The 24,329-nt window shown below is 39.5% G+C and overlaps 1 protein-coding gene and 1 long non-coding RNA gene across 2 annotated transcripts in view; both read left to right on the top strand.

Annotated features, from left to right (window-relative positions):
• LOC142100007 (uncharacterized) overlaps window positions 1-24,329 on the top strand; it is a 656,382-nt gene that overhangs the window by 520,124 nt on the left and 111,929 nt on the right. The gene's annotated exons all lie outside the window — the stretch shown is intronic.
• Window positions 1-24,329, top strand: part of LOC142098771 (vitellogenin-1-like) — a 97,018-nt gene that overhangs the window by 20,660 nt on the left and 52,029 nt on the right. The window contains exons 5-12 of the mRNA XM_075181539.1: window positions 5,996-6,157; window positions 6,257-6,405; window positions 7,908-8,061; window positions 10,493-10,650; window positions 12,128-12,287; window positions 13,070-13,195; window positions 18,228-18,446; window positions 23,486-23,703. Of these exons, the coding sequence (XP_075037640.1) occupies window positions 5,996-6,157; window positions 6,257-6,405; window positions 7,908-8,061; window positions 10,493-10,650; window positions 12,128-12,287; window positions 13,070-13,195; window positions 18,228-18,446; window positions 23,486-23,703 (1,346 nt within the window). The remainder of the gene's footprint in view (window positions 1-5,995; window positions 6,158-6,256; window positions 6,406-7,907; window positions 8,062-10,492; window positions 10,651-12,127; window positions 12,288-13,069; window positions 13,196-18,227; window positions 18,447-23,485; window positions 23,704-24,329) is intronic.

The following is a 24,329-nucleotide window of genomic DNA, read 5'->3' as shown; positions in this document are numbered from 1 at the left end:
TAGAGAACATTCAGTTCTTGCTGCTAAAGGAGTTATTAGCAACCTTCTAAAGCTCACATTTGCTTTCCAAGAAAATCCATTATAGTTGGACTAATCTGATCTATAAAGAGGTGGTAAAAATGTAAACTGTTCGAGTGTTATTTCTTTCAGATTCTTTATTAGAACTTAAGGGAAATCAGATCAAATTTTACACCAAATGAATGTAAGGCAACACATAACTATGTTTATTGATAGGCTTAGTCAATAAAAAATACATTTTTCTCAAATAGAAGCATTAAATAAAATGTCCAATTGAAAATTGTGACCAGAAAGTATTTGATCAATTATGTTTTTATAATAATAAAAAAAAAAAATAATCTACCCAATAATGCAGTATATTCTGATATACAAACTCAGTTCAAGCTAGAAATTAATATATTTGCACTTCATAATAATTGCACCCAGAGCCTGTTGTATATTTCTTTGTCAGAAGCACTAAACTGAAATATTGAATGAACGTCATGTTTTGCAACTAACAAAAGTAGGAAAAATACATTCAAAGTCCACAAGGACAACGTCTTTATGAAGCATTTAATAGAAATAGGTATAGATGCTGAATATTATTTTAGAAGATGTATATTTTATAACAGGCAGAAAACTTGCACAATAGATAATTAGTATAATAAGAACGGCCAGCCCTTAGAAATTATACATATTGCTAGATTGGAAACAGGCTGAGCGGGTTTTGAAGTGAATGCACAATGTATCTCTCCTAACAAAGGTGTTTTAGATGCTTACTGAAAACCTGTGAAGTTAGAGTGATATTATAGGGTAGATGGTAAAGATTGTGGCTCGGAGTGAAGACCGTGATCAATCCTGCAGAAAACTAATAATTTATTTAACCAAGTTATAATGTTTCATTAAAAGGGAAAAATAAAAGATATGTTTATGAGTTTGTCGGTTTAAATAGTCGCAGTATAATAGAGTTTAGGTGCTAGACATGGGTCTCCAACCAGGCAATTCAAAGGTTAAACTAAAATTAATTTTAATTGTCAGCAACTGTAAAACAAAATTACAGAAACAACACCTAATCCCAAACTGGGGCATTAGCACATTTCTTGGTCCTTATCTATCCACGTACATACATACATAAGGAGAAATGGTCGCACACAGCTATAGGACTTATACTATATTGTAAATGATATGATATTGTCTTTACAAATACAGTAGGGTGCACTCTTATATGTTAATAAGAGATAAAGCCAAAAGAAAGAACAAAAGAGGCACCCCAGTCCTTAGAAAGTTGTATATTATAAGGGAAGCCATACCAAAAAACAAAACCAAAAATAAAATATAACTTTTAATACATTTATATTTAAAAAGCAGCGAAATATAAGAATAAAAGTGATAGATAGTGTATGTTGTGTATTAAAAACAGGTTACCCTAACAAACGGCATAGATGGTATCATATAATAGTGATACCAGAGTGATGGAGCGGATCAATATACTGGAACTATATCTCCATATGGGATTAAAAAAATTTCAAAGGAGCTATTTCAGGAAGATGACAGGTAATCAGTTGTTAAGTTCATATACAGATTGCCCAAGCAAAACAGGTGTTACCAAAATAAAAAATTAAGAGATCAAGAATCTCCTTGTATTATGATCTTTCCATGTTCCATAGTACATATATATGTCCACTTACTTAAGGCTGTGTTTAATAACTAAACCCCATGGAATATATAACAGTGTTTGGTGGGGTTACTAAAGTTTTGTCATTGTTCACTGGGGAGTTTGACTGTCAAACCATAACGTAGGTGTCCTAAGGCGAGCTCAGGGAGGACAGAAACCTCCCGTGGAGCAGAAGGGCAAAAGCTTATCTATCCAGTAAGGCAATTTCCAACTTTCTCTTTAAGGGCTAAACACACATATGCACACACTCCCTAATATAACTGAAGTTCCCTCCTCACCCAGACTCTGTTGCCTTCTGAGATTCTGTCTGGTGGATCTTAGTTCTACTGGGACAGAATTCTTATGTCTCCAACTGATTCTCACTGAACTCTCTTCTAAGATCCTTGTTGAGCGGACTATGCACCCTACTGAGCTTCAAATGGGTGTAGTCACACAACCTTTCATTCACCCTGGGGCAGATCCCAAACTACATGTTGCAATCTAGCAGCACCTAGCCAGCAACCATCACAATACAGAGTTATTTTCTGTGAGCTAGAAAATCAGGCTTTATTGCTATAGAGAATACATATTATTCACCAATCAATCAATCCTGGAAAATATTCTAGACTATATTTCGTTATAAATGCAAAATAGTTACTCTCTATTCCATTTAAAAATAAGTTTTATTGATTGAGTGAGTCATTTTTATGGCTCTATCACGAACCCAAGAAGAAAATCCCTAATTTTAAGGTTCCTAGCCTGTATCTAAAAATCCAAATCATTGCAACAGTTTAATTTTAATTAATTAAACTGTCCTACAGTATACCTTTCATGACATGACGACGGTGACTAGTTGCATATATGAAAGTTCCCAGCTGTAGGCTTCCTACGTGACCTTGTAACGTCCTATGTGACCCTGTAACATCCTATGTGACCATGTAACTTACTATATGACCTTGTAACGTACTATGTGATCTTGTCACTATTTGCACATAATTCTTATCACCAATCAAGGTTTTATACAGAAAATGTATTGCAGTTTGATTAGAATCATTAACGTGAGTAAAACATAATGTCAAATCACTGTTATTAAATAAGTTACCATCCAGACTAAAAAAATTGCTGTCTCCAAAAATGCTTCCCATCGTCTCATATAAAAGTTAATGAACAATGGGCAGATTTCACAAATGAATGAGTGTATGGTTATTTTACTGAGGCACCTTCTTACATTCCAAGAAATTGCAATAAGCCCTTGTTCAACATTGATCTTATTAAAAACAAGACGGATGATTTTACTTTTGCTAGGAAAACATGTTTGTAAACACTCTTTGATGGACAACAATGTCTCTCCAGGAATAGACTTACTTGGTAGTTTAAATTTGCCATAAACAGTGAAATGTGCTTTGTCAAATGATTAACGCATTTCGATATTTTGTACTTAAGAGCCCTGTCTTCTTTTACAGTGAAACACTGCCATTTGTGCTGTGAATATTACAGGAAAGTGTTAAAGCAGTTTACAGTTTAATACAGTAATTGAATATTGTACATGTAAATATTATGCACCTAATTGTCTTCATTGCATTTCAGTTAAAAACAAGTTGCTACTTTATTAAAAGGTTCACTTTATGTAACTCATAGTTTTTATTGTTACATAAGTCTCTGAAACATTTTATTTGTTACATGGAAGGGTGAAATCAAAATAGCAAATCTAATAAAACAATCTTTTTTTATATATATATTTCCTTTTGAAATGGCAGAAAATATAGTATGGGATACAAGCGTTGACATTTGGTAAAATATTCCATAAAATAATTCACCTAATTCTGAAACTTCAATGGGAAATCTAAACTTGAACCATTGGGGTAGTAACACTTGTAGGTCCAGAGGATCCATGAACATGGACCTCTGACCTGCTGTTGCTAGAGTATAATGCACAAACACAAAACATAATTAGCTTTCCATGGATTACTGCACTCTAGCACTTTTCAATGCTGGAGATCAGGACATTGGCCACTATACAGCCATGCCCTCTTCAATAAATAAATGGGCCAAAGCGGCTTTTGCCTTGGGGCCCATCAAGATGAGTTTTTACTGGTATTAGGCACAACCAGTGAATCAGTTTGCAACAACTGAGCTGTATAAAAATTCGGAACAAAGTTTTAAAATGCTACTTGTGAACAACACATTAAAAATATAAATAGTAAGTTTCAAGAATAACAAACTAAAGACATTTATAAGATAATTAATTTTAAGCCTATATAACATGTATTAAAATACTCTTTTGTATGAGTTAGTAATTAAACATTTGGCAAGCAATTAGCTGAAAATACTACTGACACAATATTGCCAGTCAAACCATAGGATGTTTGTCAATTTCTAGGGACTATAATTAGCCTTGTGTTACCCTTCAATCTACCTAGAAGGATATACAATATACAATATAATTCCCTGGTCCTACTCTTAGCTTTAACCTAATTGTAGCAATATACCTAATCCTAGTTCAAAATATAGACCTATTCCCAATGCAATCTCTAATCCTATCTCTAGCAATAGAGCTAATACTTGTCTAGGCACAACCCTACCCAATGATCAAAACCTGTGCTCAACCGTAACCTTATTCCTCAGACCAGTCTAACTAACCTCTCTCTAAAATAGACTTCATACAGCTTAATTTATTCAGGAGATAAATGCTGAAGATAAAGTAGAAAAAGTTGAACGTATGAACGCAATCTTCCTGCATCAGTTTACCAAGAGACTTACATTAATGTGCTGTTGGAGGACCCTGCTCCTTCCAACATCTAACTATCTGTGACTTCCATGGTGTAAGATCAGATTTAGGGCAGGTAACCAAGGGTTTACTTCAGAGGCCAGTCCCATCCCGTTTTTATTAGAGTATCCATTTCTGATATTACTTGTAGTAAACAAAGATTTGTCACAGTGTTGAAACCCCATATGAGTTTAAACAAATGGAGAGGGATTTAGAGAAAACATGAAAACTGCACATAGCATGCAACAATTTTAAAACAGAATGCAAAAAGAATAATTACATAATGTCAGCAGCAAAAGAGGAAAGGGACCTTGGAGTTATAGTTTCAGATGATTCAGATGAATGTAAGCAAACAATAGGAATAGCCAGTAGAATGTTTTGTTGCATATAAAGAGGTATTAGTAGAAGGGACAATGAAGTTGTATTGGCACTTTATAGGACAATGGAAAGACAACACCTTGAGTACTCTGTACAGTCCTGGAATCTCCAGACATACACTAGTAAAACAGAAATAATTGAAACTAAAATGGTTCATAGCAAAATGTATCAGGAACTACTACAACATGTGCAGCTGACAAGAGAGAAGGGACAGTGGGGATATCATCATAATCAGATATTTATTTAGCACCAGCAGCTCTGTACAGAGAACTCACTCACATCAGTCCCTGCCCCAATAGAGCTTACAATCTAAATTCCCTGACAACTTGTAGTTTATTTTCTGCCATCAATATTTCAGTTTCTATGTCATCAGAGGCCACCGTCGGGACTTATATTCAGTAATTTTCTGTTTTCTCTTTTGAAACGAAAGTATTCAACATCACATAGATTTTTCTGGCTGACACGGTACTGCAATATAAAATATTTTTTTTTGCTACACATTCTGTTTTAACAAACACTTGGAGCACTACAACCTCAGCTCAGCATGAGACTGCAGGAAGCAGCAGAGATTGAGAGAGGGTTTCATCCACTATTACAGCATTATGTCTTGGGAAAAATTACCAGAACAATGTAAGCAATGGACCTGTACGCACAGACGTACGCTTCCTGACAAGCATTTGTTTTGTTTTGCATCTATCTCGTCATTCATTGCAGAGCTCACAAGGATTAATAATCAGTATAATAAAATGGAACTCTACGGGAGCGCTCATTAAGTAAATCATAGTTGACTATACATCACGAAAACTTTGAATACACACTTTTACAGTATGCTAAGTGCAGGGGCTGCCTGGGCTGGGGGCAGGGAGGCACACCCTGGGACGATCCCATAATGGGCTACATGCATTTTTTGTCTTTAAAATGTTCCCAATAAGAGTCTTACCCCTCAGGTTAAAATTTGCCAGCCAGCCCCAGGATAAAAGTTTCTCGGGGCCTGTTTGAATGAGCTCTAGGGCAGCAAAAATATTCATAACCGTGCAAAGCATCATCAATTGAGGTTTGTTTTTTGAGTGAACATGTTATTTAAGTTCTTTTTTAATCATGCATAACAGGCTCTGCCAACCATAAGCCACAGCTTGCTTCCCTCTGTTGTTGATGGTTACTATGTGAGGCTGATTTAATTGCATCATTTTGTATGACAGAACGGGATTGGAGGTGTTTGCACTACCAGCTACATGATTCGGCAAAACCAAAGAACAAGCCAATTACTTGTTACCAAGTCAGTAGACCTGAATGCCTGTCAGCACCGAGAACGGATGGTCACCGGTAATGCATATTTACATACATGTGCCAACTGTAAACAGGTAGGAAATGTATGATGCTGTGTAATAATTTAAACGATGATTTCATTTGCCAGTCTCACATGGTAAACTAATTATGTATTGATCTTTTCTTCTCTTGAGAGAAACAAAAATTCCCGAGCTATAGTGACCTATAATTATAAGGTCAAACCTACAGACATAGGGGGTCGCTTAGTGGAGGCGGAAGCGAGAGAAGTTCATCAGTTCACTCCATTTAATGAAATTGATGGGACTATCGTAGTCGAAGCAAGGTAAACATCCATTATTTAATATGCTCAAAGTAAAATGCAATGGGTTCTAGGTTTATGCTGACTTCCCACTAGAGACTGGCGAAATGTTCAATGCAATGACATTATTAAAACATAACGCTTAAAAATATAATAAGACGGTTATAATAGGCACGTAGCTAAATTATGCTATTTGGTTACATTTTAAATGAACATTATTAAGCCATCATTCAATTAAAAAGCCTCACAACACCCAGTAAAAATAATAAGCACCTTACTGACTTCTTTGGACAGCTGACCCCATTGACCATGGATAGGCTTCCATTCTATGCCTTGGTTAAAGCAAAATATTTGTTATAGGCAGAGGAAGCTGGGGTAGGATCCTCTAACCATAACCATCCCAACAGTAATTGCATTACCCCAACTATACTGTTTTTCACAGGACAGTGTAGACTTTGTGTACCATTGGGTATGCAATTGGGGTACGGCCAAAGTTGTTTGAAGCTGTGTCTCAGTGGATCTGGCATTTATTGGGTTCTGAAATGTGGCCCAAACTCTAGAGAATTTAAAATTTAGAATTCGGGCTGCACGGTGGCTCAGTGGTTAGCACTTCTGGGTCATGAGATCGATTCCCGACCATGGCCTTATATATGAGGAGTCTGTGTGTTCTTCCCGTGTTTGCGTGGGTTTCCTCCGGGTGCTCCGGTTTCCTCCCACACTTCAAAAACATTCTGGTAGGTTAATTGGCTGCTATCAAATTGACCCTAGTCTGTGTGACTATCTGTGTGTGTGTGTGTGTGTGTGTGTGTGTGTGTGTGTGTGTTAGAGAATTTAGACTGTAAGCCCCAATGGGACAGGGACTGATGTGAGTGAGTTCTCTGTACAGCGCTGCAGAATCAGTGGCGCTATATAAATAACTGGTGATGATGATGATATCGTACAGTATGTTTGTGGGATGTTCAAACACAGAATTCATGAAAGCAAAACATCCAAATTAATTTTGGCTTAACTTGAGCCATCTCATTCTTGAAATTGACTTTAGACAATTGTTTTCTGTCCTTGAAAGCCTGTGAAATCAATAACACACTATCTGTATGGTAACAGGAATATCTTAGGATAACTAAAATCTAACTGTATTCTTTACATCGTAAGGTTGAAAAAAACAGACCATCCATTTCAATTTTTTTGTTACTATGTTTGCCCATTGGCTTAATTTGTATTTTAGATGTTATGATCCTTCAGTGGGGAATAAGGCATTTCAGGTACAACACTGTCTTGGGGGATTTTTGTTATTATTTGGATACTAAGATGTTTTATCAGAATGTAGGTTCTATGCACCGCATGGTGCCTGGGATAAATCTTGGCACAGATAGAATTGCAGAAAAACACTTATTTTAGTAGCCCATATTTAAATGGAAAATATAGGGTATGAAACAAAGACCAAAATCCAGTACAGAAGCGTTTTTTATTTCTACAAATTCCCATATAATACTGCCCACGATTCATATCATTGTTACTGTTCTCAGACAGAGACTTGTGTTAGCAGCAGTTCAAGAGCAGATTCATTCGACCCCGGAGAATAATGACTATATTACCAAAGAGTCGCCACGGTATCACTTTGAAAAGAAACTGATTCAAACTCCAATTCAGTTGTTAAGTAGAAAAAATGCAGAGAGCCAGGTATGTGACTACTATAAGAATATTCAATTCTTTGTATTCGAATGTAATATGTATTTTGAAAAGTGTTTCTTATTTAAAAACTATATATATATATATTACTGGTGTTTGTATAAAGTGTGCTCCTGGCTTGCCTCAGAAGGCAACTATGTTTTCTGATGTTGACACTGTAAGTCACAAGTAATTGTACATACGTACGTAAGTCTCGTGTTAACTGTATTGTACACATATTCATATTAAAATAACCAAACGTTCCGCTCCTTCTTAAAAACTTAAGACTGGAGGAATAGACATTAAACAAAATGCCAATCTGTAAAAGTAAAAAAGATTGCAGCCAACTAAACAGTACTAAGATAGGTGTCTGCATTTGTCAATAGACCCTAGAGACATCCTCAGACCTTCTGAATGACAAGGGCACAGCTACAGCATACCTCCCAGCTGTCCTGATTTCAGAGGGATAGTCCCAATTTTAGGGCTCTGTCCTGGGAACATGTTTGTCTCATGGGTGGCTACAGGGCTGCCATCAGAATTTGCGGGGCCCAGTACAAATGTAACGGGCAGGGCCCCCCCTAATTCCTTCTCTCCCCCCCACACTCATTTATAATGACACTCTACCCAACATTTGCCTTCCCCCCATTAACTACAGTCACCCCCCATCCCTAGTTCCATCTAAACCCTGCAGTAGTTTACTTACCTCCCTGCTTCTTCTTGCTGTCTACTTTCGGCTCCTCTCTATTGACAGTGCTGTGACGTTATTAATTAATATCTGGGAGCTGGGCACCTGGGTGGCTGGGACTGGAGCGAATGCCGGCGACTTTTGGGCCCCGACTTCTTGGGAGTTTAGGCAGACATGCTGCCTACAAGGGGGCCCGCTGCCATATCCTTAATTACGCGCAGAGGGCTTTCCTTAAACCACCTCACACATCTCAGGAGCAGCTACTGCATAGACATGGTGCCCACTATCTCCCTTAATTCACTGCGGAGGTCCCCACCCCTAATAAATTTGTTTGGGCCCGGACTGCTGAGGCCCCACTCTGCTGTTGGGCCCCATACAGCTGTAATTCCTGTATCCCCCTGATGGGAGGGGAGGGGGTATGTAATGGCAGCCTAGTCTTTACAGCACTAGGCAGCCCTCTTGGGTTGTCCCATGGTGAGGACAGACATTTTGGGAGGTATGCCACCGGAAATACAGTGGGTGCGGCCACTACAGGGCCTAGAAGTGAGGTGGGTCCTGCAAAAGTGGGTCACCCTGCCTCTGAGGCCCTCACTCCCAGTGCATGATCAGAAGAGGTCCCCACTCTACTGTTTTGAAAGCAGAGAGGGATCCCAGGGGGCTAAAACAGCATTGCCATGCTCCTTCCCAAATTTTGCTATGGGGCCCACAATGCCCATATATATATATATATATATATATATATATATATATATATATACCGGTACATACCTACACAAGTTATGTCCATGAATCAAAGTGTCTGTTCTTTGTGAACTTCAGCAAGCCGGGGTATCCAAAGCAATCTATGCACTTGGCAGACTCGATGTTTGATTGGGCCATTAAAAAAACACAGGGAGTAGATTCAAGTAATGATTATTTTTATTACAGGAGAGTTCTAAAGATTGTGATTTAATGATTTTGCATTAAAATCTGCTTTTTATATATTCTTTGTAGTCTTTTAAACAAGTAAATTGGGCCTCAGGGAGAAGTGTCATAATGTCCTTGCCACATTTAGAAACGGCCGAAAAAATTATTTATTTAATCTTGTGTTCGTGAAATACATTTCTATATATAGTATTCTGATAGGCGAATGTATTAACATAATGATATTCATTTAATAATAATTAATATAAATACATTAATGAAGACTTTTTACTCGGCACAGGAAAGTCCTCAGATGTTACAGGTGAATTAGTAGCATGGAGGGTGAGGGGCTGCTATCGGAACAGCTGAATTTCATATAAGTGGGTGCCAACCACTTTAGGTAGATATTTAAATCCAGGGAAAATTGACTTGAAATCAGAAGAAGAAATGAAAGTGGGTGTACTCTATGTCTCTGGTTTAGGTAGTCGTATCTGGGCACAAAGGATCTCTCACACCTTCTCTCCAACTAGGAGGCTCAGCAAAGTAGTGGTTTCCCCTCCTCCTATCATAAAATGAATCTGGTAACTCACAACCTTATCTTGAAGTTTAACAAACATAAAGAGCAGATTCATTTGACCCTGTAGAATAAAGACTATGTATCGGTCACATAGCCCACAATTAGTCCTTCTCAATTGGTAGGCCTAGCGGCACGGCTGAGTCTGTCTACCGAAAAGCTTAAACTTTTGCGCATAGGTAATTCTCTCCTACACAATGAACTCATGATCAACCCGCGAGTGGGCTAAATTCATTATTGAAAATCTCAAGTGTGTCTTTCCATGACTCGTACATTTACAGATTAGCGACCTTCTGCATCATTTGGTAGAACACAACATGGGACCATTATCCAAGGTATCTCCAGAGCTCTTTATGCAACTGGTGCAGCATTTGCGAATGGCAAGCTACGAACAAATCGATGGCATATGGAATTCATTATCGGGAAGGAAACACTACAGGTAAACAATTAGTATTACAGATAAAATGATAAATGTGATATTCATAAAAAATGTTGTTGCCTACCAATCATTGCAACATGGGTAGCAGTGGCAAGATCATTCCGGGAGCCAGGGACTACTGGAGGTGTCTCTGCAAACCTGGTCTGCTATAGAGGCTCTGAGCTGCTACATTGTTTCACTAGCTTTGCAACAACGTAAGCACCAGCACGGCCTGCTTAGCAGCTATAGGATAGATTTTTAAAACCTCTGTGAGCAGGGGGCCCTGCTCAGAGTTTGCTCTTTAAGAAAACGAACTTTAATCACTAACTTTAGCCACGGTTTACTGTATAAATACATGTGCAAGTTCCTTCATGTTTGTTTTCATTGGCGTCCAGAGAGATAATGCAGATAAAGCTATTTGGCATGTGTGGAATCACACCTGTCTTACAGATTTGTACTAGTTGATATTTTTACACATCTTCTCCCACTCATCTGTACCGGTGTTTATTAGACCTTCAGTAGGTGATTCTGGTTTTATACCTTGGTTAGTTCTGTATGGCCTTGACCTTTGATCTTTCCTGAGTAATGGTATATTCTGATTGGACAAGGAAAAAGGTTCACTTCACCTCACTTCAATTTCCTTCATTATTAACTGTGCCCCTTTTATGGTCATGCAACTTCCTAGCGTCTGTCATGATGCAAATCTTTACCCGCCATATCCTCCATTCACTAGGTTTTCACTGCTAGTCATATTATTTGGTGGCTTTCCTGTTTTATTTGCCATACTCTCAAACCTACAATTTGTGGCCTCCTGCTGCCTCCATTCCCCTCCTCACATCATGTCACTGCCCCTGTCACATGTTGCCCTGTCCTCACTAACACATCACTCATCTCCTGATATACTCTGTGCTGCTGGAGGACCCTGCTCCTTCCACTATATAACTCTCAGTCTGTGGCTTCCTGCTACCTCCATTCCCCTCCTCACATCATGTCACTGCCCCTGTCACATGCAGCCCTGTTCTCACTAACACATTACTCATCTCCTGATATACTCTGTGCTGCTGGGGGACCCTGCTCCTTCCACTATATAACTCTCAGTCTGTGGCTTCTTGCTGCCTCCATTCCCCTCCTCACATCATGTCACTGCCCCTGTCACATGCAGCCCTGTCCTCACTAACACATTACTCATCTCCTGATATACTCTGTGCTGCTGGGGGACCCTGCTCCTTCCACTATATAACTCTCAGTCTGTTGCTTCCTGCTACCTCCATTCCCCTCCTCACATCATGTCACTGCCCCTGTCACATGCAGCTCTGTCCTTACTAACACAATCACACAAGTGGACAGGTCACTGCCTCCCACAAGATCTGCTTCAACTGTTGTGACCATTCTGATGAGCCTACATGGAGAGAATAATCTGACTTTAAAACACAGAGTTTATGATTTTGTCTCAATCTAGTTTCTGAACATTTTTGTGTTTTTGTCTTCATGTTTGTAGGCGCTGGTTTTTAGATGCTATTCCAGCCATTGGACACTCTTTGTCATTAAGGTTTTTAAAACTGAAGATAAAAGAACTGACTGAGTTTGAAGCAGTGCAGGCTGTACCGCTGGCTTTACATTTAATTGAAGCGGATCACGAAGCAATAGAAGAAGCTAAGGTACGTCCAATCAGAGATCACCTAAAATACGTCACTGTGAGCTATAATGACTGCATGCCACACCTAGGTGCATTATTATAATATAGGAGTGGGCAGCTTGGCCACTTCTTTACCTGCTGAATGACAACTTCTTGATGTTAGATGACGAGAGGCATGAGAAGCGGTGGGCAGTCGTAAGGTGCCCATACTTATAATGTTGACGGTCATTTGCGCTTGGACTTAAATTGGATGAAATTGCGTTCACTAGCGTAAAGTGAGTTTCTGAAGATCTGAAGAGCAATTTCACGCAAATTAAGCCGGCATCAGGAGCTACGTCCGAAGATAAGTCAGGCCCTTAATATCAGGGGCACATTCAGAGTTAGGAGGGGGGTGTCCTAGCTCAACTCTGCAGTGTAAAAATAAAGCAGCCGGTATTTGTATGCTACATAGAAGAGCAGCCTGTATTTCCCCTGCATGCAAGAAAACAAAAAAACGCCTTTGCACCCTTGCAGTGTAACATGGTTTGTCCAGAAGCAAATTTGCTCCTCTTGGTTTTTGCTTTGCTCCATACTGTAAATGGGGCTTGAAATATTTCAGATTCTTCGATGTGGCCTCTTCCACCTGATACAAAATATTCTGCTCCTGAACTATCATATTACTTTATTATTGAAGTTCCCTGTGCTAAAATCATTGATGGTAAAAAAAAATACACCCTTAGCATCAATGAATCATTCAGCACAGGTAACCGGTTTGATTACATTTCCAATAAATGTTATCCATAACGCAGTTATTTCCTATTACAGTCTTTGCTGGAGGCTATTAAGTCCCGAGGTGATTCTCTACTAAGGAAAGTGGCATACCTTGCCTATGGATCATTGGTGCATAAGTTCTGCAGAGAATCTGACTACTGCTCAGAAGAAGCATTGCAGGTAATCACCATGGTTGCTAATTATAATTTGCCAGATAGTAGCACTGTTCCATTGGAGTCTATGCTTGACTAGGGCTGTAATGTATTCTGGATTTCCCAGGAGAGTGCCTTTATGAAATACCTAACGTCGGAATGGTAACTTCACTGAAATTCAGACTTCTTTTTCATCTGTATTAATGCAATTACTTTAAATCAGTTCTTATAGTTATATCTTTAAAGTCACTCTAGCATTTGCTGGGGATGGATGCACCTTCTGATCGATGGGAAAATAACAGTTATGTTAAATACTGCCCATCTGCCTCCGTGCAGTCTGATCTAACCACATACCCATCGCTTCATCTCCAGGTATGTCTCTGCCATAATTCCCTCTATTAACACCAGCCATCCAAGATCACCTGTATGCAATATTAGTCTAATTGCCATGCAGGTTTCTGCCATTGTTCCTTCTCGTAACTCTTAATGCAAATTGTATGACTCTAAGAAAGCTTAATGCTTATCAGGTCTAAGCCCTTTGCACATGTATCTTCTAATAGCTGACTGATTCGCTCACAAGGACCTGTTATTGTAAATTACCCACAATATATCTTGCAAGTCAGTCTGGTAGGATGCATCTGCTAGGGGCAGTGGTGGATTCAGAGGATCTGGGACCCTGGGCTGTATATGCACCATGTGCTCCAACCCAATATGCAAGTCTTGATGGGAAATATACACTGTGCAGCACTCCATGCCTTGCAGCTGTGTGGTGCTCTACATAATGTATGTTTCACATGTATCTGAGACTTGTGTAGCCTGTTCCTGTTTAACGTTATTTCCCACCCATCTCCTGTTGTCACATATGCCCCTAAACTCCTACACCTTGTCACATATGAACCTCCCTCCTTCTCCCATTGACACATATCATACAACTTGACAATAAGACGGAAGGCTTGTGACACACGGGACAAGGAGAGAGTCATGGGGGGGACATATGTGAAATATTACATCCCCATTCTCCCCTTATCACATACGCCCCAAGTCTCAGCCCCACCACCCCTCCATAAAAGTTCCTACCTGCTGAGGTCTACGGTGAGGGTTTTGGTCTTCTACAAAGCAGATCCAACCACCGCTGCTCCATGTGGGAAGGACCTCCGTGCAATGAATTGGTGACTTCTACTGATAGGTCAATGGTGCGCTGCACAGACCAAACCCAAAATGGAGCAGCAACGTGATCACCACTGTTAGATGTATGCCTCATCCCTTCCCAAACAAACGAGAGTGCAGAAGTACCTATATACCTTTTCCGTTTCTGTTCTGATTATCCATAAGGGCTTGGCTTGTAGAGTTAATACAGATAAGGGCTTATTCTTTTTCTGCCTGTAAAGCACTGTCAGCATTAGAAGTCCCAAGCATAATGGCACCAGAGAACATTTGTGCTACGCGCCTTTATTTGTTACAGGCTCGTAAATGACCCTTCATATATACATAGATCCTAGATTTTTATAGAAGCAACTTTATCTCCTCCATTCACCTAAAAATTTAAAATCAGAAGAGCAACAGGTGAAAAGACACAAGGCCTAGACCAGATGGCAGATCATTTACATAACTTAACACCAGATTATAGTATGCACCACTGTATGTGTATGAAATACAAAGTGGAAAGAAAATCCATACTCATTTTATTCACTGCTTGATATCAATAATATTTGTCAGTTAGCTCGCAAATAAAACTTTAACATTGAAAAGAAAATTAAGTTTTAATACGTACATATAAAAGAACCGGCCTTTTCAATTGATAAAGCTTTATCAGGAAGTAAATGAATGAGGTATATCTCTGGATTCAGGGAGCTAGTTCTACAACTAAGCCAAGCTGAGCCGTTCTTCCCAACCCCAACGTAATCATATCATGTCTTATTGAAGCTAATACATTTACAAAAGAAAATGATATCCGATTAGACAGCATAATGGTTTAGTAAATGAAAAGAACGGTTTTGAAAATGAGAATGTCAGGTTTAATTCACTATCAGTAAAAAATATATTGCTTCATTTATGCTATGTCATATATTTCTGGTGACTTCAAAGGTACTATTTTTACATTCAAATTGGTTTCTCCCAAGAGAGTGATAGGGGAACATTGACTGGCAGTGCACGGCTATTGTATCGCATGCATTTTTATTAGTAGGTACACTGTGGTCATTTAGGAGGTGTAACACATGTATATTTGTGCACAAAAAACGATATTGGCAAATTTGATGTAACTACACAGATTTTTTTACAATTGACAATGCAAACTAGCTATCTTGGCAAGAAGGGGGAGATTTGGAGCACAGCAGGTCCATGTGTATATCGAATGTTGTATATTACTGATCTGGATAATATAGATGACATAACTGAAGGGTTAAAACTTAATTAAATAAGTCACCATGTTTTATTTCAGGGTAACATGTTAGGTTGAAGATACTTCTCTAACTAAACAGGCACAGTATGACTGACAACTTTCCAGACTTGCTTTGCAGAAATACACTGCGTACATTGGTGGATTCACACACACGTTGGGGCCAGTGATATCACAGCAATACAAAAGAATAAAGAATCAGCTTTCTAAGCTTTATAAGATGCCATGAGAACACTGTCATTAATATGTGGAAGAAGCTTCAGCTGTAACGGGGTGGGGAGCTAACACTTTACCCTCCAGCTGAGCTGCAGTCGTATGACAGGTTAAAGTAGAACAATCTAATTCAATTTGGGGTTGAGTGGTCATTTATTTTTAAGCAGAGCGAGTTTTCAATTTATATCTCCTAAAAGACGAAGTCTGGATGACGGCGGTTCGGTGGTACGATGTCGGAAGTGACAGCAAGTGTACACATCTCTTCCTTTGTCCCCAGACAGTGACCAGTGTCCGACTCCTTTGTGCCTGTGTTCTTGGTCCTGAAATATGGTACACACCATAGAGGGAATGTTAGACTTGATTATTTAAATGAGGTTTTAAGGAGTGTAGAAGACACATTTAGGGGGTGTTTTCTGTTTAGAGCTTTTTTTTTTATCCCTGCAAAAGGACTATTTTGTTCAAAAGCTTAGAGATGGCAGAAAACCAAGTCTCTGAAAACAAGCAAAATACACACACACAAAAGTGACACATTCCACTATGTGTATTTCAAATCCGCTAAAGGTCACCCAGAGTTATATTTTATGAGACAGTTGCAGTTACCGGAATGGCGGCTCGCTGTGGGCAGGTTACTTGTTAATGAGTGAGGTGGGCAATATGGCTCACTTGCATAAATAGGAATATTTTGTACCCTCATTTGTGGATAAATGACCTTCAATAAGTTTTGCATCAATAAGTTTCATGTGTTACATAAAGAGCTTGTATTGCATTACGCATGCTGTGTATAACTCTAACTCCCAAGAATTAAACTGTGCTAATAGTTTATATTTTACTTAACTGAGACCAGTTGAGTGGGAAATAATAGAATAAAACATTGTGTGCCAATTAAAATTTATAATACTAGGAGTTAGAGGCAGAATTGCTAGGACAGCATTTTAAAACTGGATACTTATTAGAGGCACTGGGGTAGATTTATCAAACCTTCTGCAAAGGAAAAGTGGAGATGTTGCCCATAGCAACCAGACTCTAGCTATTACTTTTTAGAATGTACTAGATAAATGATAGGTACAGTCTGATTGGTTGCTATGGGCAACACCTCCACTTTTCCTTTGTAGAAAGTTTGACACATATTCCTGCTATGTACTTTAGAACAATTAAGCAGCGGCAGAGCACCATATGCCAGAATTGTTTCTTACCTTCTCGGCCATTTCTGATGTGTCAGAAGTTTTCACGGCTCAGAGAAGGGGGGGAAGCAGTGTTCACACCATATGTAATGATAAATTTGCTAGCCAGCCCCTAGTTATGTGAAAGTTCATGTTCTCTGTGCAAACAGGTAAATGAAGGGGAGAGAGGGTGCACACAAATGAGAATAACAGAAATTATTTTGGGATGCGGCAGGTATCAATTGGTGGCTGTTAATGACTTTCAGCATCATCATCAACATTATTAACATTAATATTTATATAGCGCCAGCAAATTCCGTAGCGCTTTACAATTGGGACCAAACTTTCATAAAACAATACTGGGTAATACAGACAGAGAGGTAAGAGAACCCTGCTCGCAAGCTTACAATCTATGGGACAATGGGAGTTTGAAACACAAGTGCATGTGCTACATCATATTGCACAATGGACCAGCTAGAATGCAAAGGTAAAAGTATTGAGTGGGTTGTGTGTGTAGCAATGTTGGTCAGAGGGTTGTTGTCTTGTGTTAGCTGTGTAGAGGGTGGTAATAGGGTAATCTAGGGAGATTAAGATGGTGGTTGAGGAATATCATAAGCTTGTCTGAAGAGGTGGGTTTTCAGAGAACGCTTGAAGGTTGAAGACTAGAGGAAAGTCTTACTGTGCGAGGGAGGGAATTCCACAAAGTGGGTGCAGCCCGGAAAAATTCCTGTAACCGAGAATGGGAGGATGTGATGAGAGTGGAAGAAAAATGCAGATCTTGTGCAGAACGGAGGTGTCGAGTAGGGAGATATTTTGAGACAAATGAGGAAATGTATGTCGGTGCAATTTTGTTGACGGACTTGTATGTTAGTAGAAGAGTTTTAAATTGGATTTGATGTAATACGGGCAACCAATGTAGAGACTGACAGAGTGGCTCAGCAGAGGACGAACGGTTTGCAAGGAAAATCAATCTAGCCGCTGCGTGCAAAATAGATTGTAGGGCTTCAAGTCTGACTTTCTGAAGACCAGTAAGAAGGGAATTGCAATAGTCGATGCGGGAGATGATGAGTGCATGAATTATGGTTTTTGCGGTGTCTTGTGTGAGATATGTGCGTATTCTGGACTTTAGAAGTAGAATACAGGATTAACTCGGTTGGTTGTGCTCCTGTCTAGAATTTTGCTTTTTTTGACAAGTTTGGTATAGTACTCTTTACCAATTTTTATTTTTGTCCCACAATAGAAATTCAAATATGGTTTCAAATATTTATTTTATTTATTTTCATTTGCAGCCTCTTCATGATCTTCTCACAGGAGCGACCGATTTAATGGAAAGCGAGGAAATAATTCTGGCACTGAAAGGTCTGGGAAATTCAGGACAACTCGCCAGCTTAAAGTACATTATGAAATTCCTTCCACGGTTTACATCGATGGTTTCCCACTTACCGTTACCAATTCAGGCTGCTGCTGCTATGGCCCTAAAAAACATGGGACTCGGAAATCCCATAAAGGTATCCTTAAACCATACACCGTTTATCATAGTATTTATTAGCTATAACTATATTTTCAACTATGACATAAAAACACAGGTGCACAAAGTACCTGTCTGATACTACTGTGCCAAATGTTAAACATAGCATATGAAAGAAATGTCCAGGGGAAAGTGCATATTTCTTTGACACTTAAAAAAACGATTATATAATAATACATGATAGAATATATGAGAGGGGAAAACATTATTTTCTAACTATAGCAGTGTATCTTATTTTTGTTATTTATTAGATAGAGAGATTAGTGTGGAATGCATGTTTACCGTAATTTGTGTATGTAATTAACCAAATGATCAATATAGCATAATAAGGTATAGAACATAAAAGAGGGAAATATAATATTTTCAAGCTATGCAGATCTAGGCATGTTATGTATGATGTAAAAGTATTTTAAAGCTCTCTATTTATATGGGTTGGGTACGCTTTACCGATGTCCACTAGTCCGACATGGAGAAGCCCTACAAAGAAAATCCGAAATGATGAAAAACCGATTGGAAAATAAACAGACTTACCTTCAACACGATGCTGGAGATCTCCGATGGGAGCACGATGCCGACAGCAAGTGATTCTGACTGGAGAAGTGTTTGTCACTGCAGGCTAGAGATGGTCACTGACCCCCGTGTTTTGGTTTTGGATTCGGTTTTGGATCTGGATTACCGTCGTGTTTTGGTTTTGGTTTTGGTTTTGCAAAACCGCCATTGCGTGTTTTGGTTTTGGTTTTGGTTTTGTTTGGTTTTGTTTTGCTATTTTTTGGGAAAATCCATGTTTTTGGGCCTAAATTAACCCAATTTAGTGCTCCAACTGTTTTAGAGACAAGTAATCTAATTGTTGAGGTAATAAATCATCCAAAAAAACAGTTTAATTCTTCGTTGGTAGGCCTATTCTACACACAAAACAGATTGTCTTCCTCTCCATCTATGCATATTGGCAATGCAGCCATCGTCTTTGAATGTATATTACACCCTACACTTATAGTTAAATATGTAAAGAAATGGAAAAAGCCAGTTTGGTTTCTGTCTCTCAAGGCCCCCCTCCACTTGTATAAAATAGCAAAAAATTCAGCCATTATAGACTGTACAATATTAATTGACATGGAGAAAGCCAGTTTGGTTTCTGTCTCTCTAGGCCCCCCTCCACTTGTATAAAATACTAAAAAATTCAGCCATTATAGACTGTACAATATTAATTGACATGGAGAAAGACAGTTTGGTTTCTGTCTCTCTAGGCCCCCCTCCACTTGTATAAAATACTAAAAAATTCAGCCATTATAGACTGTACAATATTAATTGACATGGAGAAAGCCAGTTTGGTTTCTGTCTCTCTAGGCCCCCCTCCACTTGTATAAAATACTAATAAATTCAGCTGTTATATACTGTACAATATAAATTGAAATGGACAAAGGCAGTTTGGTATCTGTCTGCATCAGATCCTCTCTCCACTAGGAGTAAAATAGAAAACTATTCAGCCGTTATATAATCTAGAATATAAATAGAAATTGAGAAAGGCAATTTGGTATCTGTCTGCATCATAATCATCAACATCATCATTAGCGCCCTCGTCGCCTACACAAATCTCCCCCTCATCCTCTTCTAATTCCAAAGTGGCATCCTCAATTTGGGTATCACTGGCTACACTCGGGCTATTAAGGCACACATCAGCAGAATGCTCACGATTAGACATCCCACTGTTGGATGGACTCTCCACAGGGATTGTTGTCATTTGTGAATCAGAGCAAATATTCTCCTGTAATGCCTCACTGGTATCTTGCAGCTCAGCTTTGACGCGTAACAGTAGTTGTGCACCAATTGTAGCCTGGGTAACTTTTTGGGATCTGCCACTAATAGCCAAAGGTGAAGGCCTCATTCTCTCTTTGCCACTGCGTGTGTAGAATGGCATGCTTGCAATTTTTTTTTTATCGTCACTTAACTTTTGCTCAGTTACACTTCTTTTTCGCTTCAATACAGTAAATTTTTTTTTGGTTTTTGTTTTTTGCACTAATTTGAAAACACTCTGTTGTTTGACATCGCCTTGGCCAGATGACGTACTGGGAACACTAACATCAGGACTGGTGACAGAACCTGGTTGCTCATTTAGATCATATGTGGACTGCTTTGAATCCATTCTGAGCGCAAACCACTGAGGAGTGCTAAAAATTATTGAGTAGATACTGCTGACAGATATGACTTTTGACAGCCAGAAATATTAATGCACAATTAGGGAGGACACCCCAAAAACACTGAGGAGTGCTAAAAATTATTGAGTAGATACTGCTGACAGATATGACTTTTGACAGCCAGAAATATTAATGCACAATTAGGGAGGACACCCCAAAAACACTGAGGAGTGCTAAAAATTATTGAGTAGATACTGCTGACAGATATGACTTTTGACAGCCAGAAATATTAATGCACAATTAGGGAGGACACCCCAAAAACACTGAGGAGTGCTAAAAATTATTGAGTAGATACTGCTGACAGATATGACTTTTGACAGCCAGAAATATTAATGCACAATTAGGGAGGACACCCCAAAAACACTGAGGAGTGCTAAAAATTATTGAGTAGATACTGCTGACAGATATGACTTTTGACAGCCAGAAATATTAATGCACAATTAGGGAGGACACCCCAAAAACACTGAGGAGTGCTAAAAATTATTGAGTAGATACTGCTGACAGATATGACTTTTGACAGCCAGAAATATTAATGCACAATTAGGGAGGACACCCCAAAAACACTGAGGAGTGCTAAAAATTATTGAGTAGATACTGCTGACAGATATGACTTTTGACAGCCAGAAATATTAATGCACAATTAGGGAGGACACCCCAAAAACACTGAGGAGTGCTACAAATTATTGAGTAGATACTGCTGACAGATATGACTTTTGACAGCCAGAAATATTAATGCACAATTAGGGAGGACACCCCAAAAACACTGAGGAGTGCTACAAATTATTGAGTAGATACTGCTGACAGATATGACTTTTGACAGCCAGAAATATTAATGCACAATTAGGGAGGACACCCCAAAAACACTGAGGAGTGCTACAAATTATTGAGTAGATACTGCTGACAGATATGACTTTTGACAGCCAGAAATATTAATGCACAATTAGGGAGGACACCCCAAAAACACTGAGGTGTGCTACAAATTATTTAGTAGATAATGCTGACAGATATGACTTTTGACAGCCAGAAATATTAATGCACAATTATGGGGGACACCCCAAAAGCGCTGGGGAGTGCCAAATATGAAGAAAAAATAATAAACCTCTATCCTCCTCTCTGCACTAGCGATTTTGGTTAGAGCAATTGCAAGAACAATATGGTATTCTCTGTCCCTGCTCTAATTAGCCTATGACTACACCCTGCTCTCTCCCTCTGTCAAATGGCGATGGATTGCTGTGGAGGCGTGTATTTATAAAGTTGAAGTATCGCGAGAACCGAGTCCCGAGATCCGACGACGTCACAATGACGTTCGGCCTCGATTTGGATTCGGAATGGGCGGGAGAGTACCGAGCTGCTCAGCTCGGTACTCGGATACCCAAAGTTCGGGTGGGTTCGGTTCTCGGAGAACCGGACCCGCCCATCTCTACTGCAGGCTGACATCATGGCGACGTCTGTCAATAGAAATTTAAAGAGGCAATGTCGGGTTAAGTGTTTAAACACTTAACCTTAGGGGTCCCCACATTGCCGCTTTAAATTTCTACTGACAGACGTCGCAATGACTTCAGCCTGCAGTGCCAAACACTTCTCCAATCAGAATCACTTGCTGTCAGCATGGTGCTCCAATCGGAGATCTCCAGCGTTGGGTTGAAGCAGGGCTGGATTAACCCGAGGTCTAACTGGGCTACAGCCCAGGGGCCTCGGGCATCCAGGGGGCCCTTGAAAGTGCTCAGCAGCATTATTGATCAGGCCGGGGGCACCAATGGCCCGAACAGTGCTGTTGAGCCTGTCTCTGTACATCTTCCGCGGCGCTCAGTAATCTCCTTACTGAGGAGATCTCATGAGAGTGTCACGAGATCTCCTCAGTAAGGAGCTTACAGCGCGCCGCGGAAGGAGTACAGAGACAGGAGAAGGAGGTAAGTGCTTGGGGGGGGCGGCAAACAGGGGGGCCTCCCAGTGGGCAGGGGGATCGGGCAGCTAACAAGGGGGGGCCTCATGGGGGAAGGAATGGGGGTCCCCTTAGCCCAGGGGCCTCCATTCCCTTAATCCGGCCCTGGGTTGAAGGTAAGTGTGTTTATTTTCCAATCGGTTTTTCATAATTTTGGATTTTCTTTGTAGGCCTTCTCCATGTTGGAAGAGTGGTAGTCGTAAAAATGATTACCACCGATTTATATAATAAGCATTACTTGCTTTTGGCTGACAAGCAAGAAATGTATTCATATATAGTCCTGGTTGTTATGTTAAGTACATAAGATAGAGCATTGTGTTCATGGTAGAAACACTGTCACTTTGGCTCCCATGTGCCATGCATTCTACCATATACTAGAATAAGACTTTGGGGTAAATGTGTCAATCCTTCCCAAAAGGAAAAGTAAAGGTGTTGCCCATAGCAACCAGTCAGATTCTAGCTATTGTTTATCTGGTTTATTCTAGGAAATGATAGAATCTGGTTGCTATGGGCAACACCTCCCCTTTTCTATTTTAGAAAGCTTAATACATCTACCCCTTTGTCCCAGTTTCGTCTTAAGGAAGGCAAGTAGAACAATCTTCTCCAAATCATCCAGGTATATTATATATTATCATTTTTTTGACTAGTAAAGTTATAGTAAATACCTGTTACCATTTCAAATCACCAAAGATGGAAATCCCTTAAATATACCACAATTCATTAAACTTACATTTTTAAACATGTATGCAAAACGATTAAATTGCATTTACATAATTTTAATTTATATTGTTAATAATTAACGTCCTTCAATAAATAATACCCGGTCAAATGTAACAAACAGCAAAATTAAACAAACACTGTACATTTCCCGATCCTTCCATTCAGGTTATGGAGATTTGCCTGCAGTTGTATTTGGACTTGAAGCAGCATCCATTGATCCGAATAATAGCTGCCGAGATTATCATGGACAACAAGCCACCTGCTGACCTGGTCATGACCATAGCTAAAACTCTGATGGAGGAGGCCGACATGCAAGTGGGGAGTTTTGTGTATTCTTTATTGAAGCGTCTGAGCCAAAGTACCAACCCTGATCTTCAAGAAGTGTAAGTTTGAAGCTTATCATTGCATAGACCTGGTATCCTCAGATGCTTACAGACTGTGTCACCCGATGTTGGTCACAAGCAACAGCTACTATAGTCCAAGACATTGTAGGGTTGTAGACGTTGTCATGAGAAGAGAGGATGGGAAAACACTGATGCACTCACTAAAGGACAATTATTCTTCACACACAGATTATACAGTCTCTTGCAACTTGTAATAACACATACATAGGAGACAAAGGCCATCTCACGGTCTATAACCTTGCAAACTTGTCCACAATTTAAAGGGACAACAACACAGGGCCATCTTAACAACATTATGGGCCCCCGGGCAAAGCAGTGCACCGGGGCCCCTAGATATAGATATAGATATAGATATATAGATGTATACAGATACAGATATAGTTATAGATATATAAAGATAGAGATAGATAGATGTACTTGCTCAGTGACCCTTGTAGGCTTTTTTGCAGGTTTTTTTCTTTTGCAGGATTAATTATTCTCAATAAGAGCCGTGCCTATGGGGCCCCCTTGCCCGTGGGGCCCCCGGGTAGCTGCCTATCGTGCCCAATGGAAAAGATGGCCCTGTAACAACACAGTCCTTTGTCAGATTGTGACTTGCAGATCCC

Source organism: Mixophyes fleayi, chromosome 8 (assembly GCF_038048845.1).
Source record: "Mixophyes fleayi isolate aMixFle1 chromosome 8, aMixFle1.hap1, whole genome shotgun sequence".
NCBI lineage: Eukaryota > Metazoa > Chordata > Amphibia > Anura > Limnodynastidae > Mixophyes > Mixophyes fleayi.
The sequence above is the reverse complement of the archived record's forward strand: the minus strand, read 5'-3'. Positions and strand labels throughout refer to the sequence as shown.